General features: G+C 40.8%; 1 protein-coding gene across 2 annotated transcripts in view; it reads left to right on the plus strand.

Moving 5' to 3' along the window:
• Positions 1-18,476, plus strand: part of FMN1 (formin 1) — a 283,684-nt gene that overhangs the window by 245,829 nt on the left and 19,379 nt on the right. For both annotated transcript variants that reach the window (XM_034994221.1, XM_034994220.1), the window contains exon 15: positions 4,170-4,319. In XM_034994221.1, the coding sequence (XP_034850112.1) occupies positions 4,170-4,319 (150 nt within the window). The remainder of the gene's footprint in view (positions 1-4,169; positions 4,320-18,476) is intronic.

Genomic DNA, 18,476 nt, shown 5'->3' on the forward strand with positions numbered 1-18,476 from the left:
AGAGGATACGGTAAACAAGGGGCAAGTGGGGAGGAGGGACTGACCCCTATATATAAAAAGTGCCTCCGAAATTGGAAGAGACCTCAGGAGTCTTCTGTTCTACCCGTCACCCACTTCAGGCCCCTTCTTTGCTCTTCTCTCTCTTAATAGACAGCAGAATGGAACCATCCAGTTCACCCAGTAATCAGTGGCTCTGGTCCCTGATAGAGGATTTTATTTTTGTCTGCTGACCAGGTTAGTCAGCTTGGCTATACCTCTACTCTTAAAAGGGTGAGTGAGAATATACTGAGGCATTCTCATTTTCAGCACAGAGAACCGAGATACATTTTGCTGGTGTTAATTCTAGAAGGACTAGAAAGTTAAATGAGAGGTAGGGGTAGGAAGTAGCCTATAAGGACAACAAACTTTACAAATGTGTGAGGAGAGGAGTTAATTAAACGCAACTGAACAAACTCTAGAAACAAACCATTTCCTCCTGTCTAGCCACAATTTCCAAGAGTTCTTAAAGCCTACAGACAGTGCTGTCAGCTCTGCTTTGGCGGGCGCCAACATCTTGCCCTGCTTCCAACTGCCAATCAAATTAAAATGCAGATGAAAGTGAAGTTGAGGCAAATCCTGCATTTTTCTAATTGCAGACATGTTCTTGAGTCAGGATTATCAAGTAAGCATGATCATCTTTAAAAACCACGATGATGGTTTTAAAGATTTTTGTGCCCCTTGATTGGCCTTATCCCTATATTAAGTTTTCCCTTCCTCCATGTATAAAACGAATATGTCTATGTTACGTTCCGAAAAGACATCCACACCTTGGTGTCAGGTCAAACAGAAATTTGGGTTTCCAGGGTGGATGTCAAATTTCTAATATTTCTTCAAGCTTCTTGCTGAAGGAAAAGGGGGCCCACCTTCGAGGGGCCGAAGCTGCTGCTGTGCATTAGCTATGCTGAGGGGGGTCATAAATTTTGGTTGTCAGCGTTTTCCGTGACTTTGTGGTGAAGGTAGTGTAGCTTTCATGTCATACATGAAATATGTTAGATCCCATCTTTAATGTAGAAAGCACAGTTGTTTGCTTGCACTTTTTAAGGAGGTTGGTGGTCAGTGTTGCAATATTTGTGTGAGATTTAGGAAATTCTTCTGTTTTATTCTCAAGAGAAACAATTTACTCTGAGGCCACGACAAGTTTGCTTTTCCTAAGCAGTTTCTAAAGGCATGCATGTGAAACAGTAAGGGGACGTGTCCTGCTTTGGCACCTCAACACTAAAAAGTAAAACAGCTCACGTTGTTACCAGCTCTTTGATAGTGTCGTCGTTGTCTGTGCTTTAAAAACATTTAGCTGAATTACAAAGATAGGAATCAGATAAGGAATTGGAGCAGAGAGGAAAAAAAGGGAATAGAGCAAAGGAAAGAAGTTTTATGAAACATAACATATGATTAGAAATCAATCTTCTACAAGTTGAAAGCTGTTTGAGAGTTATCTGCTGACAAATAGAAATTTCAGAAAGCACGATGGCCCCTTTGTCCATTGGAGAATATTAGCCTGGCTGTTAAAGATCAGCAGTTTTCAGGAGGACAGTAGTCTAGACCTTATGAAGCAGTCGTAGGCTCATATTCTAGCCCTTTAGCTTCTCCTTGAACGAAGGGATAACCCCGAAGTCAAATAATGCACATCCTCAGAGCAACTTCCTCTTTGTCGAAGTTGCAGAGTGCCAAAGCCAGGCCATCCCCTGGGACTTTGTTTTTGCTCTGGTTCTTCTGAAGAGGTTCACTTGCTTTCTTAGTTTCTAAAACACATGGGGGAGGGCGGGGAGAGAATGCTGAAATTCAGTATTTCCTTTAGTCTCTGTCCCGTTCGAGGGTTAGCAAGCAAGGCCTCACAAACCCCCAGGGTGAGAGGTGGTGAGGGTACATGGTTAGCTCCAGTGTAGGCTGGGAAAAGTGAGGCCTCCAGGATGACGATATGCTTTTCTGAAGCTCTGTGGTAACCTACTGAACAACACTGGCATTCTATGAACAGTCACTGGTACTTGCAGCCTCTGGGTCTCAGGATCTAGACTCCAGATATTGCGAGGGCTGCTGAGGTGATCCGTGAGGCACAGGGACTGGAGTTTCTGTCCTCTTCACTATATCCTGCTGGGAAATCATTTGCTCCTCTGAATACTAAGAGGGAAAGACTTTCTCTTCTCTATTAATGCACAAATAAGTATGTTTCTGTATCAAAGGTGACCATAAGGAAGAGAAAAACGATGATGATGTGCTCTGCTGGGGGGGTGCTCCTGGGGGGCAACTGTGTCTAAAGAGGAAACAGAAAAAAAAAAAAAAGAAAGAAAAGAAAAATGCCTGTGTTGATGAGCACGAGCAACAGAAGGGTGGAAAAATCATTTCACTGAGAACTGGGGGACCCGAGTGGTAGGCCCAACCCTGCCATTGAATAAAGTCATTCAATCAGGTCTCTGTTTTCTCATCTCTAAAATGAGAACCTTGAATGAGTTGACCTATTACATCCCTTCCAGTTCTAAAGCCCCATGACTCTATAAGAAATTCATGGCCTCTTCCCATCGGTTACATAACCCTCTACTTGTGTATTTCCACACCACAGTCAATATAATTTTCATTTTGAATGAAATAAAAGTGTATGCCATAGAGCATAGTACATTTGGTTTTATCAGTATTTTGACTGCCACAGAGTTAGGCATCGCCTGACATTGCGACTTTCTTCCATTACTGGTTTTGTTCCAAATTATGTATGTTTGGAATTAGAAGAGAGTCCCTTAAGAAATGATTGCAGTTATTGCCTTTCTCCACTTATGCACTTCCAATCTTTTAATAACTGGGAGCCCAAATTCCCTGGCCAGTAGTTTTAATTTGCATTAAAAACAGATTTATTATTTACAGAAGCACAAAGAATTTATGGGACTCAGAGTTGCAGCTCCAGCTTGGATCTCACCTAATCATAGCCATGGAATCAATTAACAGTTCATCTGTGAAATGTGATAAAATCTTATGAGATACATATTGCCCAATAACTGAGAACGAGATGAAAGTATTCTCCATAATAGTGACGGGGCTTCAGGGTTTTACAATTGCCATTGAATGGAGCTCCATTAGAAACTCAGGATTCAGGATGGCCACAAAAAAAAAAAACCCACTGTGTCTGAACAGATGATAGAGCACTGAGTAGTAAATGTGGCCAGCCATTCCTGCTTTGATTAGTTTCCAACACCCTAGAAAAAGGGGCCATTTATTTAAGTGTTCTTGCTCATGGCAAATGAGCTTGTGAGGCTTTGGGTGGGTGAAGGTTGGGGGTGGAGGCCTAAGTGCAGAGCTATAAATCGCTACAAAGCTAGAGCCTCCAAGAAGGGCTGCTTGGGAGGCCTGTAGCAGTCTGGTGTGCAGTGAGCCTCCATGGGGTAGGTCAGGAGATTCGGAGCAATGCCTGAGAATCAACTTTGGAAAACCTGGATCCTTTCCTGACCAGATTAGAGATCGTCTTTCCAGGATCAAAGATGGTTTTTCACCCAAACCTTGCCGTGCCTTCGGTTATATCTCTTTTTATGCCTCGGTGGTTTGTATTCTTATAGCATATCAAGCTTTAAAATGTAACCTTCTTAGAGATCACCTATTCTAAGTCTTATCTTACCCTTGAGAAAACGGAAAGTCTGATGCTGAGTGACTGACCCAAGATCAAAAAGCCAGCGGATGGCAGAATAAGGATAGAATAGTCTCTGGATTTTCCATGAAGTGCTCAATAGATTAATTATTCCTGATGGGCTGTCTAACTGACCACTGCTAAGGCTGCAGAATCAATATGTCATCATTATATGTCCATGTACTCATTAAACATAATATGAAGAGCTGGTAAATGATGTGGATTTGAGATGAAGAGCAAACTCATAGCTTCACCGGCATACCGCCTGGAATCAGACATGCTCATTTTTATATACATAAGATGTGACCAGGAGTATCAGATTGAATTTCTTGGAGAAGTGGTTTAAGTAAATAGGTTTTCTGAGGCTCCGGATAAGCCACAGTCACTATGAGGCTGGGCTTCTGTCTTAGAGAATGAATATATGGTAAATGCCTCCCCCCGCTGCCCCCCAGCAATCCTGCCCTGAGGGTATGGACAGTTTCTCACCCCCCATCTCACTCTGTTTTTTTCCCCCTACCTGTTGCAGTTTTGAAACAACAGTAGGATATTTTGGGATGAAGCCCAAGTCCGGTGAGAAGGAAATCACACCCAACTATGTGTTTATGGTATGGTACGAATTCTGCACTGACTTCAAGACCATTTGGAAGCGGGAGAGTAAAACTATATCTAAAGAAAGGTAAGGTTCTAATGGAGTCGTATCAATACCTCTTTCAGGAATCGGGGAAACTGCCTTGTCAAAGCTCACCGAGGGAGCGCATTTTACACGCATCAGGATTTTCTTTCAGACCAAGTGGACATTGAGGAAAGATTATTGCCTGGGGGCTCGCGGGGGAAATCCACACAAGCAGATAGCTCACGTGATCTGATAAGTTACACTTTCTTAACCCCTTCCAATTACTAGCTAGTAAATGAAAGGGGAGCTGTGCTAATTTGCAACAGATTGCTTCTCTGTGTATTTTCACATTGGCCCAGGCTAAATGAGGTAGCCTTGCTGTCGCAGACAGTACAGACAAATAAAAGTGAATGCTTTTCCCATTAATATACTGAACTTGCATCAAAAGGAAATCTCTGAGACTCAGGCCACACTTAACACAGCGTTGAAGCCCCGCTCTGGATTTACAGCGCCACTTCTGACTCCTCGTATCCTGCTGAGGACATCAAACTGCTTGCCGCTCAGCCTCATTGCAGCCTCCCGATTTTATTAGTTGGGGGTAGAGGAAAAATCTCCACTCTGAATACAAGGGGAGAGAGAGAGAGAGAGAGAGGGAGGGAGGGAGGGAGTTCATTCTACTTAGAAAGAGACTAACTTTGGCCCTGCTTATCAGAAAAAAAAAAGCATTTCTGCTTGATCACTGTTTTGATCAGGTCGCCACTGTTCTACAAAGGGTGTCAGGCATTTAAACTTCAAAAAGGTCTTGTTGTACTGCTGCAGAACAGAAGTATGAGAGTGTCATTCAAAGCGAAGTAGGAGACCAAAAAAAAAACAAAACCACAAATTAAGGGAAATGGCTTATCTATGGCATCCATATCTCGCTAAACATTGAGACCTCGAATTCCGTAATTCAGGATTTTTGTTCTTTACTTCGTGATCAGAGAAAAGGCATATACATAATATATCTGCACGCTCACACGTACAATACACTAATATGTTTCACGTTAAAAAGCTATTTTTAAAGGGATGAAGGTTTAGAGATTTTTGACCCAGTATTCCTGAGTCTCTAAATATTTTCCTCAGGGGTTTTTTTTCTGAGGAAGTCAAAGACCTTTAAAAATGCTTATCAGCATTTCTCTTCCACCATTACTTGTTTGAAAACAAGGGCATTAAAGTGAGTGGATCCATTATATAGATAAAGTGAAGCAAAAGAATAGTTGTGACATTGTTAAGAAAATAGATGGTTAATAATGTGGAGGAGGGATGCCTGGGTCGGTTAAGCATCTGCCTTCTGCTCTGGTCTTGATCCCAGAGTGCTGGGATCGAGCCCCGCATCGGGCACCCTGCCCAGCGAGCCTGCTTCTCCCTCTGCCTCTGCCTGCCACTCCCCCTGCTTGTGCGCTCTGTCAAATAAATAAAATCTTTAAAATAACAATAATGACAACAACAACAATAATAATGTGGAAGAAAAAACCCTACAACTCTTGGAGTCTGACTTCTTGCTCTTGCCCCGCAGTTGCTTATTTGGCCTTTTCAGCTTACCTAAGCTCCTGTGGCACAAATTCTGTGCCGTGAGCCCCATAGGAAAGTGATAGAGCCGAGCTCCTGCAGCCGCTCGGCAGGCAGCTCTCGGCACCCACACCCAAAGGCCAGGCAGTCCAGCAGGGCATCTGGAATGGACAGCCTTTGTGTAAGATCTTGTGCCTCAGATTCTGAGTGTCACCCTTAGTGAATTTGTCCTTCTAGTTGGAGCCCTAAAAAAACAGTCCTGGGGAATAAAAAGGGGGGGGGTAATTAATTGCTTTTTAGTTTAAGAATCTTCTGTTGAAATATTGAACTGTTGTCCAAATTAAGGAGTTTTCCCCCATCATAGAACTTCGAGCAAACTAACTGTGAGTCTGACGCGGCGGTGGGATCCACCCGTCCTTCAAAGCACTGCTCCCTACTAGCCACCGGCCCGTCCAGCGCTGCTTCTTCCTGGGTGCAGCTAGGGAATTGCCTGCTTCACACTCTGTAAACCAACACCTTTCAAGGGTCATGACTTCACAGGACCCTTCTCAGTTCTCCTCACTTAGCAATTTCAGGGGTCTCTCCATTCCAGCCGTGCTTTTGCGAGATGGATCACCAAGGTTGCCAACCTAGAAAAACATCTCCGAAGTTAATGACAGCTCATAAAATATTTTTGGAAGCAGTTTGTTTACAGAAATCTACTTGTTAAGAAATGTTAGCACATTATGTATACAACTGTTCATCTGGTTAAACAAACTGATTAATATCCAGGGTTTTCTTGTGATGTGAGGATTTTTTTTTTCATTGTCCTCTACCTGCTAAAGACTTTAGCTTTTAAACTGTTGGAATCACATATTCATTATGCTAAAATAAGCAAATTAACTTGAATTCTTCCATTATAATTACATGAGAAACAACATGATCGCTTTGTCTTGACACCCATTTAATCATGTCCATTATTATTAATTTTTATTATACTTTTCCAAGAAATTCCAATAAAACTAAACATCAGGAGGTAACATCACATAATACAAAGACATCCTCAAAAAGGAAATTCAAAACCAAATGAAAACCTGAGAGCTTGTAATTATTAGGGAAAAAAAAAGCTGTAGTTTGGGATTCCTTCAGAAGAAATTTCACCTATTTGATTTTTAAATATATTTGAAGGCCAGTTAAAATCCCAAAAATCACTGGGACAAATTAAGGAGAAATAATAATATTTTCAAAGGTGTAAATTCACTTCCCAAATGAAATGGAAGTGTTGAGAACTACTTTAGGCCACTTGTAATCAATTTGTGGTGGTAGAGAATATTTACTTCTTGTTCTGCTTAACATGGTTTCCATCAATACACATTAGCTTGATGCAAAATTGAAATGGATGTAGCTTCATAACAGGGTGACAATTTTCCCCTCATAAAACCCAGAATAATATCTAAACACACAAATGACTGTCTTATAAAAACATCCAATGTTTTTGTTCCTTGTGAGTGAATGATAAGCTGTAGCATTAAGCTGGTGTCGGGATGCAATTCTGTTTTTCAGTAGAGGAGACATAGTATTTCACTAGGGATATGACTTACCTGCAGATTAAGTATATCAGTAGAAGAGCAAGCTACTATATGATGGTATATTAATGTCATTAAATTGTCCTTGGCACTTAGCCAGTATTAGGCAAAATAGCAACTTCTGTGTCCAGGCACAAATCCAGAATGCCCCAGTCCCTAGACATTCGGTCTATGGCCCACCCAGTTCTCATGCTGTCCCAAATACTGGAACTTATCCCTGCAGTGAAATGTACCAGGCCCCTCTTTTACCCCTTCTGATTACAGGGAGTGCTCAGTAGTGCAAAAAAAACCTCTAGGTGGAGAGTTGAAAATCAACATTTTTTTAATTTTTATTTATTTATTTATTTTATTATGTTAAGAAAATCAACATTTTTATACCAATAATTTGCTATGTGATCTTGGGCCAGTTGCTTATTGTGTAGGGGACACAATTGTCACATCTGTTAAATATATATATTGGGATGATCTCTTCTAGCTAGTAATCTCTCTGAATCTAAAAACTACTTTTCTAATATTCCAAGAAGCAATATATTTCATTTCTGAGATAATGTCTCCCACCTTTACTCTTCAGCTCATTCGGGACTGTATTAGAAGACATTTCTAGCCAAGGTCTGGTGGTAAGCTGCAAAGAGATCTGGGAGCAGGGAGAATTTTCCTTGCCCTCTTGGTTGGTAAATGTCTGTAGCCAACTTGCCTTGTGCCCCGAGTTCTTCCCCTACAATAGTAATGTTGGTCTTGGAGACACCATTTTTTTTTTAAAGTATGCACACAAAAATGTTTTCCTCTGCTCATGTTTATCTAACATTGCATTTAGTGGTTTATTAAAGTTCACTAAATTTTTACTCTCAGAGGCAGCTTTGCCTCATTTTACCTTTTCATGTACTTTTGTATTTGTGCCTCTTGATATCCAAACACTCAGTGAATTTTTGTAACACACATTTCTTCCACCTATTAAATCAATTATGCATATGCATAATTACAAGGAGGTAACCTAATGTTTGCTACTTTTATAAACTACTCTTTACTCATTTTCTGCTTTTTCTTTTTTTTCTTGTTTAATTACTCCAGGATATAGGACCCTTTCTTATGAAATGTTTCACTACTTAGGATATCTTAAGACTGTTCCTCACACATGCCCACACATGCACACATAGAGACCACAAACCACTAGGACCCACAAAATGAGCTATGAATTTGCAAAAGGTAAAGAAGTCTCAGGGGATTCATGACTCCAGGAATAAAATCTTGGCAAATAATTCACTCTGAGCCAAAGCAAACCTTAAAAGTGCCATTTAAAAAACCCATAATGGGTAAGTAATGAGTGAATAAGGAGTTTGGTGAGTTTTAGGAAAAATGCAAATAAGAACTCTCATTATACACAACTTACACTATGGGGGGAATGGATGGTTACTTTCTCATTTTTAGTTCAGCTAAATACCAACAGGGTTTCTGTTCTAAGTATATTACTTGCCACGATTATGGTTGATTATGCAGTTGGCATACTCTTGACAGCAGATAGTTCAGAGCTGTTGTGGAGTTATCCCAAAAGCTGTCCTCACAGCTCCCTACTGCTCAGGTCACTTTAGGACCAGGAGTTGGAAACTTAGACAGGCTGTCACTCAGCCCACAAAGGAGCCATTGATCACAGTGTAGATGTTGCAGAAATTCCTCTCTTTATATGATAAAGTTTTTCCTGGAAAAAGTTCCATAAACGAAAATTGTTATTTATTGAATTCTGCTTTCCTACTGACATGCATACATGGTCATTACAGTAACTTGTAACAAGTTAATGTTCTCTTCCCTAGCCCTCTGTTGTATGGTCAAAGGGTCTGTGTACACTTACCTGCTGAGAAGCTTCGTATTTTGAAGGACCGCTGCAATAATACAAATAATCACCCCCTAGTAAATTGGCAAAACTTTGCATTTTTCTAAGTCACATTTGGAGACAGTTCTGTACAAATATACAAACAGTAAATGTCCCAAAGAGCTGACTTATAAACAGAATTATCATAACCACAAAGAATAAAACCTGCTTATTGCCCAAGCAATAAATTTAAAACTACTTCGGCAGAATATTCCATGAATAAAGAGAGGAGATGGGAGACTTAGAAATGGCAACAAGTATAGGAGCATTGATTTCAAAAAAACTAACACACCTCTTTTGACCCTCTGCCTTCTGGAAACTACCATTCCATCTCTTTCCTTTCCCTTCTAGCTTCTTAAAAGAGGAGTTCTTTGTTTATTCTTACTTCTTTTTTGTTGGCACACACTGCCTTCTTCCTGTATCAGTAAGGGTAAAACCTCAGCTGCCATAGCAAAGGCCAAAATAATGGTTGCTTAAATAAGAAAAACTTATTTTCCTTTTGCATAAAAATCTGTGAAAGCACCCACTCCTCCTTCATCTCCTTCATTAGCTCCTCATTTTCTTCTATTCCTCAAGAGCGAACCTTTCCCGAGGTCCAGATGTCAGCGTTCCTCTTTTCTGCTTGGCATCATCTCCCTAGCTAGTCCCTTCTATTTTCATAGCTTCCCCTACCGGCTCTGCCAGCCCCTCCCTAGTCTTCTTCCCCAGACCCAAACTCTGACTCCCAAGTCTTAGACCCAAATCTCCTGCTGCACACTAACCATTCCCACAGGATGCTCAGCCTCCACCTGCAATTCAGTAAGTCCCCGTTGGAATGTATTCTCTCTCACCTGAGGCCTGCTCCTGTCGGGTTCCCAACACTTTTGTCTGCATCACTATCCTTCTTAGCAGCCAAAAGCAGGCTGAAAACCTGATTCATCCTCAACTCCACGCAATCATTTCCACCTGTTGCTGACCTCTCCGTTTTGCCTCCTCAGTGGTTAATCTTCTGTGCCTTGTTTTTGCAGTGGCTCTGCTCTCGTTCAGGACCTCAGCTCTCACCTGGATTATTGGAACAGCCTTCTGTTCTCTCTACCTATGTGTTTCTGTTTCCTCTCTAATGTCCCTTAATATTATATCCAGTTCTCTTCCTAAAACAGAAGTTAGATTACATCTATTTGTTTAAACATAGTCTGTGGTTTTCTATTACTGACAAAGGGAAGAGAATTGGCCATGGTTGGCACTTATATTCATTAACTTGTTGTGTCCTTATAACAGCCTGGAGAAGAGGGTGTATTACTATTCCATACAGGAACACAGAAGAGAGTAAATCAATTGCCAGCATCACAGTTTCACTAGGAAGCAACAGAATGGGGATAGAAGATGGAGGTCTTCTTTGACACTAAAGCTTGAGCTCTTTTTTAAAAAAGATTTATTTGAGAGAGAGAGGAAAAAAAGAGAGAGTGCATATGCGCACATGGGTGTGAAAGGGGCATTGGGAGAGGGAGAGAGAAAATCTCAAGCAGACACCCCGCTGAGTGCGCAGCCCGATGTGGGCCTTGATCTCACAACCCTGAGATCATGACCTGAGCTGAAATCAAGAATTGTAGGCTCAGCTGACTGAGCCACCCAGGTGCCCTAAGCTTGAGCTCTTTCAAGTATTCCATATTCTCTCCCAAATTAGAGCATGAGCTTTCAAACCACTTGCCTTTAATTCACTTTCCAACCTCATTTCCTGTAGCCTCATCCCACATGTCCCCACCCTGATGACTCACTGTTTCTCACACCTGCACATTCTTGCCTTGTGTTCTCATTGGATAATTTCTTTACACTGTATTGTCCCCAGTTATTTCCTACTGGTTAAATTGGGCTCAAAATGTAGTCATTTGTTAAAGACTACCTTCAAAACCAGCTTCTCTAGAAAGTTTCTGAAATGCCTCTAAGTAGAAAAACTACTTCTTCCTCTCGTCTCTGACGCCATGTTTTTATTTTTGTTTTTGTTTTTTAACATCCTTTAGAACTTAATTCATTCCAACTTGTTATTTTAGCAGTTTATGCGTCTTTTCCCACCTCTAGGACATAAACCCATTCCTTGTATATGTTCTATGGTGCACTCTCCAGCACAGAGCCTAATAATTGTTTATTGGCCTAGAAGGGACTTCACAACATTGTACAACATGTATTAAGTGGAAACTGAAGATCTGGGGTGGTGTAAGAATTTGGGGGAGGAAGTACTCCCCAAGAAATGTGGAAGTTAGGGAGGACTTTAGGAAGATGTCAGGACCACACTGAGCAGAAAATTGTAGAGGGGATTCAGAAACCAGTGGAAGAATGTTGGAGATCACCTGCTCCTAAATCTGCTAGGTCTTTCAAATCACCTGGAGAGCTTTGTCAAAAAGGAAATAGATCTACTGCATCAGAATCCAAGTGGGGTGGAACCCAGCAATCTGCAGTTTCAGTGAGCTTCCCACAGTGAGGGCAGAGCAGGAACTCATTCTGTATTTGGTTGCTTCACTAGATGCCTTAGTTTCACCCATCCCTTGCTTAAATATATGCGGTGAGCTTTGGAAGTGGGAGAGAGAAGGACTGCTCCCTTATGTTGTTCTGTGTTAGTTTTTACTATCTTCAGCCAAGTTTAGGAACTGCTAGACTTAGGAGATTTTGAAGGTATATTCCAACCCTGACATCCTGTGATGTTAGGTAGAAAATAAGCTGGGCTTTGACAGAGCAGATGAATTAAGCTGCTTAGAGAGGAAAGGGGTAAGGACATTCTTGGAATCACATGGCAAAGGCCTGGACTTGGGAGTCTTAGGACCCATTTTGGAGGAATCACACAGCGTGATTTCTGGGGCCAGCCTAAGTGCCATCTTTTCTGCATGTCCTTCTCTGGGTACTTAGTCCACATGTGTCTGTCATTGTACAGATTCATAGCATGTAATCAGCTTGATTTTAACACATACTTTTAAAATATCTATTATGTCTTTAATGCTATAAAACTTATGAGACCCTATTCTGAAAGGATTTAATCTACTGATCACATATTGCCTCCTTCATGAAATATTCCCCAATCTCTGTGAGTTATCTTTTCACCACAACTCTGGGGGGTTACCTACCATCCCTTCAGTTTTGGCATTAGTGATTTCTTTCTCATTCATTTAGTTATAGACATTTTCTCCCTTAAATGAATCGTGAGCCCTAGAAGACAAGGGCAGTGTCTTATTCTTCTTTGTTTTCTCTCTTGCACCTTGTATTTCCTTATACATAGTAGGTGCTCAATTAATATTTGTTAAACAAATAAATGATCCCTGTGTTTTCTTTGCCTTGATTTTGAAATTGAAATTGATTATGGGATTTGATTACAGGATTTGCTGTTGAAATTGATTACAGGATTTGCTATCTGCTATTGATAGATGAGACATCTTATTTATTTGGATTTTGGTAATAGAATTCCCTAAATATATCCCATATGGGTTGCTTATGCCCAAGCATCTAAAATCTTAATAGCTTTGTTAAAGAAGATAGACATGTTTAGAACAAGAAAGATTAGTCAATGGGGTAAAACAATCACCTTCTCTGTTCTTGGCTATATGACTTTCAATTTATCTTAAAAAAACAAAAAACAAAAAAACAAGGAAGTGAAGATCCTTGGGATACATGGCTATGCCAAGCCTCCAACTTTTTTGGAGCTCAAATAAGAACCCGAGAGAGCATCTGTCCGCACTCTATTTCCTTGGCTTGGCAGACAGCAATGGAAACCCGCAGTAAGTCTCCTTCGTTCAGCTAGAATGTATCTAAATTGCTTATCTGTGGGACTCCTGATGGCTCCTGCCTTGGGCAGAGACTAGATGGAATAGGGGCCTGCCTGGGTAGTATGATTTGAGGGGCGCCAGAAAGGCTACCCTGCTCCACACAATCTCCCTATTTCCTCACCCTTTTTGTTTCGGTCACCCTGTGCCAACAGGTTCTAATCAGTTCTAGGTTTTTGTGAAACTTGGTAAGTGGTATAGTTCCAAAACCAAAAAGTGGGGGAGTTGGCATCTACAAGCACATGCATGTCTTCATTATCAGGATTGGAAAGGTCTTCCAAAGACTAGCTGTGCATTGCAATTAAACTTGCAGATTAATGACACAGGGCCGGCTTTGGTTTACAAGCTGTCTCCCAGATGCCCCTCCCTGAATGAGGAAACAGTGCTGTTACCTTTCACTCTGCACCTACATCGCTGGGGCGGCTCAGGGTGCTTCGTCTACCAAGTGCAGAGTGATTGGCTTTAACTGCTCATGCATTCCAGGGCAAGTCCAGGGACCACCCCCCCTCCACTTCCACTCCCCTGTGGCCTGGGGGAGAAGCTCTGCAAAGCGGAAGAGGCCTTTGTTCTGCAATTAATCATTTGAAGTCAGAGTATGTTTGGGTACTACAAGTGATAGCCCACAAACACTGTGAAGTGGCTGATGGTGTAGCTGGTGAAATTCGGTCTCCAAAAGGACTTCCTTCATTGTGAATAGAAAAATATCTTAGGAGTGAGGTAGGGAAAGATTGTCAAACTTAGGAAGGAGAGGTGATGGGCTAATTTATCACAGGATAACTTTTAGAGACTAGATTCTGATGTGTAAGGAGCTCAATCTTTTAAGTCAAAGACCTGTATTACTTCCCTGCTGGTCTCTCTTACCATGGCCACTGGTGAGAATGACCTGGGGACCCTGGGGGTGAAGGGGTAGTCATGGTCAAGGGTCAGACTCTGAAGAGAGAATGAGCGTAGAGAAGTGTGGGTCTGTCCAAGTATATTGGCCTGTCGGCCTGCCTGAGATAAATGATTCACAGGTTATCCATTATTTCATACTGTCTATTGCTCTCTTCTCTGAGTTTTATTTTCTTACCCTTTGGAAACATTCCACATACACTAGTCAGTGGTGTTTTCATCGGCTACTGCTGTGAGGAAGAAATTTCCCTTTACGTTGAGGAGTTAATGAGTTTGGTCTTGGTGTTGTTTGTTTTTTACTTCAAGGGTGAAGAGTGACTTTACTTATTTCATTGACTTTCATAAATATTATCCATGTGTGATAGTTATACCAAGAATTCAATAACACTTAGTGAGGGAGTACTGTCAAAGCGGATAGAAATGAGGGAGCTTTCCATAGCCCCTGGCAGGTCTCCGTGATTACCCTTACTTATTTAGAACCAAAGCTGGTCATTAACCCCTTTTCCCCTGGTTGTTGAGAAACAACCTGAAGACAGTACTTTTTAGAGACTTGAGAAATATCAGAATATCACAAGATCTGTGCAAACTCCACAGAGTGCACAGAGCCTGACTGCTAATGTCCAGGCTATTGGGCACTGACTAGAAGGCTAGCCTGATAGCTGTGTCCTTCTAAAAGCACATTATAAACAACCTCTGTGCTGTTAATGCTGTCTATCCTGCAGGTAATCCTAATGAGGAAAATACCAAGATATTGCCTTTTCCATCCAAAGTGCCATAAACCCTGTGGTATTGAGCTTTCTTATGCAACAAAGCCACTTCCACACCTCCCCAAAGACCGTGTAGTATTCTTTTGTTCCTTGGCCTGATACTGCTTTGTTCAAGGCTGCAAGGAGATCATGGCACAGGAGTGAATCACCAGTTGGTATTTCATCTTTGTAGCTTCTTATACCCTTTCCCTGACTTTTTCTCCTAAAGGGAGACCATAAAAATATCATCATTTGCTTATAGAAGAAGCTGTTCCTAATAATTATTGGTAAAGCCAACCTGCATTGGGTAGCCAGACTGGCAAGTTATTTATTTTATAAGGGAGATCTTCAGTAGGTGCCAACACCTACCTTCTTCATCCCACAAAAACTTTATCCACTATTCAGAGGTTCCTAGGCCAGAATTTACTAGGTCACTGACAAAGGCATGTTTTTCTCATGTTCCTGTGTTGATCATGTCCTTCCACATATTTCAGAAGAGCCACCAGAATGAAGAGTTCTTGTACTTGTTAGAAAGATTCTGGTTCACATGGCCTTAAATTTTAGGATAAGTCGAGTTAGATAGTGGTTTGGATTGTCAGCTTTTACTAATCCAGTTTTTGAGGGAACTTGAGTATTCCCTATGCCATGCTGACGTAGAGGCACATTTCTGTACACGCTGGTGCACGGAGCCTGCCTTGTTCCCTTTCTGGACTACTTTGACCTTCTGTCTTTAGTGATGAGTGATATTAAGTCTTCCTTAAACAGGTTCACATTACAGCTGGTCAGATTTCGTGTTTTTACCAATATGAATGGCATGAACTGTATTCCCTGCAGTGCCTCTTTTTTCTTTCCCTATATCTACCGATGCTTCTGATGCCATTGATTTTGAATGCCTTCATTGAAGGCATGTGCTTGCATGCAGTGATTAATGTTTTAGGTCACACCATACCGGCTGGCTAACAACGCTTCCTCTTTGAAGCCGGTGGCATCATAGGCAAAAACTCCACTTCCGTACTCCTGAAGTCACTTCCTTGGTCCTGTCATCTGCACGACAAAAGCGAGTGACATATTTACAAGTATGCCCTGGTAATATTACTAGATTATATATTTTCCACTTGCTGAAATGAATTGGTCAATGTCATTTAAGAGAACTTCTAACAAATATCACCAATAGGTACTTAAAACAGAATGATATTTTGTGGGGTCATTTACCCTTTTGTTTTCATTTTTTAAAAGACTTTCTATTTTTAGTGCAGTTTTAGATTTACAGCAAAATTGAGAGGTACAGAGATTTTTCCATATACCCCTTGTCCCTACCCAGGCATAGTCCCCTCATTATCAACATCACTCATCAGAATGGCACTTTTTTTTTAACTAAAGATTTTTTTAACCAAGGATTGCCCGTTGTAATCCAAAAGGAATCACAGGTATCAGTCAAATCATGTAAATGTTAACCTGTATTTAAGCAAAGTCATTGATTTTTTAAGACTTTATTTTTTAGAACACTTTTATAATCACAACAGAATTGGAAGTACAGAGATTTCCCATAATCCCCCTGCATCCACACATGCTCAGCCTCTCCTTTTATCAACGTTCCTCACCAGACGGTTCATTTTTACAACTGATGAACCTATATTGACACATTATAATCACCCAAAGTCCTTTGTTTACTATAGGGTTCATTGTTGGTGTACTTTCTATGGATTTGGATAAATGTATAATGACATATATCCTTCATTATAATATGATACAGAGTATTTTTACTGCCCTAAAAATCTGTGCTCCATCTATTCATCCTCCCCCTCAAAACCCTGGCAACCACTGATCCTTTTACTATTTCCGTAGTTTTGCTTTTCCAGAACATTTACTCATTTTTTTAAAAGATTTATTTATTTGAGAGAGAGACAGCATGAATGGGAGGGGCAGAGGGAAAGGGAAAGAGAATCTCAAGCAGACTCAGCACTGAGCATGGAACCCAAGGCAGGGCTGGATCCCACAACCCTGAGATCATGACCTGAGCTGAAATCAAGAGTTGGGTGCTTAACCGACTGAGCCACCCAGGTGCCCCAACATTTACTCATTTTTAAACACTAAAATTAGCCCCATTGTTTAGAGTACAGACCACAAGCTGAGCCATGATTTGAGATCAGTTATATCCAGATACCAATTAATTGCCTGCATGACTTTTTTCATTTAAAAAAGTGCCTGGGTGACTCAGTCAGTTGGGCGTCTGCCTTCAGCTCAGGTCATGATCCCAGGACCCTGGGATCGAGCCCCGAGTCAGCCTCCCTGCTCAGCGGGGGAGTCTGCTTCTCCCTCTCTCCCCTGCTCATGCTCTCACTAGCTCTCAAATAAATAAATAAAATCTTTTAAAAAATATATGACCTAGCCCAAAAAACAAATATTCCAGTTAAAAAAAAGGGCAGAAGACATGAGTAGACATTTTCCCAAAGAAGACATACAAATAGCTAATAGACACATGAAAGGATGCTCAATGTCACTCATCAACAGCGAAATAAAAATCAAAACTACAATGAGATACCACCTCACACCTGTCAAAATGACTAAAATTAACAACATAGGAAACAGCAACTGTTGGTGAGGATGAGGAGGAAAAGGAACCCTCTTGCACTGCTGGTGGGAATGCAAACTGGTACAGCCACTCTGGAACAGTATGAAGTGTCCTCAGAAAATTAAAAATAAAACTACCCTCTGGGCGCCTGGGTGGCTCAGTTGATTAAGCGACTGTCTTCGGCTCAGGTCATGATCCTGGAGTCCCAGGATCGAGTCCTGCATCGGGCTCCCTGCTCAGCGGGGAGTCTGCTTCTCCCTCTGACCCTCTTCCCTCTCGTGCTCTGTCTCTCATTCTCTCTCTCAAATAAATAAATAAAAATCTAAAAAAACAAAAAACAAAAAACTACCCTCTGATCTATCAATTGCACTACTAGGTATTTTACAAAAATATTGATTCAAAGGAATACATGCACCCCAGTGTTTATAGCAACATTACCAACAATAGCCAAATTATGGAAAGAGCCCAAATGCCCAATGACTGATGAATGGATAAAGTGGAATATAACTCAGCCATAAAAAAAGAATGAAATCTTGACATTTGCAACGACGTGGATGAAGCTAGAGAGTATTATGCTAGGCAAAATAAATCAGCCAGAGAAAGACAAACACCCTGTGATTTCACTTATATGTGGAATTTAAGAAACAAAACAAATGAACATGGGAAAAAAGAGAGGCAAACCAAGAAACAGACTCTTGAGAACAAACTGATGGTTACCAGAGAGGAGGTGGGTAGGATATGGGTTAAATAGGTGATGGGTATTAAGGAGGGCAGTTGTGATGAGCACTGGGTGTTATATGTAAGGGATGAATCATTAAATTCTATGCCTGAAACTATAAAACAAAATGATAAAATCATCTTTCAAGTTAAAAAAAAAAAATATATATATATATATACGTATATATACATACACCCTAGCCTCATACTTGTTATTCAAAAGTTAATAAGTTGACAGTCTTGTTACAATTCAGACAGTTATTTGGACCAGGAAAGAGCAGATGACCAAAAAAAAAAAAAACCAAAAAAACACAACCCAAACAAAACAATAAAACATTAATTGTAGTCACAGAATTAAACTGGGAGGAACATTAGGCAGGGTGTAATTAGATGAATCCGTTTCATTTTCATTCTGGGTTTTAAAAGCAAAGAAAGCAAATAGAAATTGGAGAGTAGAATAGAACTGAAATCAGGAAGATCAAGCAAAATTCTAAGCAAGACCATTAAAAAAAATGAACCATACTGAAATGTG

Source organism: Mirounga leonina, unplaced genomic scaffold (assembly GCF_011800145.1).
Source record: "Mirounga leonina isolate KUSES-001 unplaced genomic scaffold, KU_Mleo_1.0 Mir_91, whole genome shotgun sequence".
In the NCBI taxonomy this organism is placed as follows: domain Eukaryota; kingdom Metazoa; phylum Chordata; class Mammalia; order Carnivora; family Phocidae; genus Mirounga; species Mirounga leonina.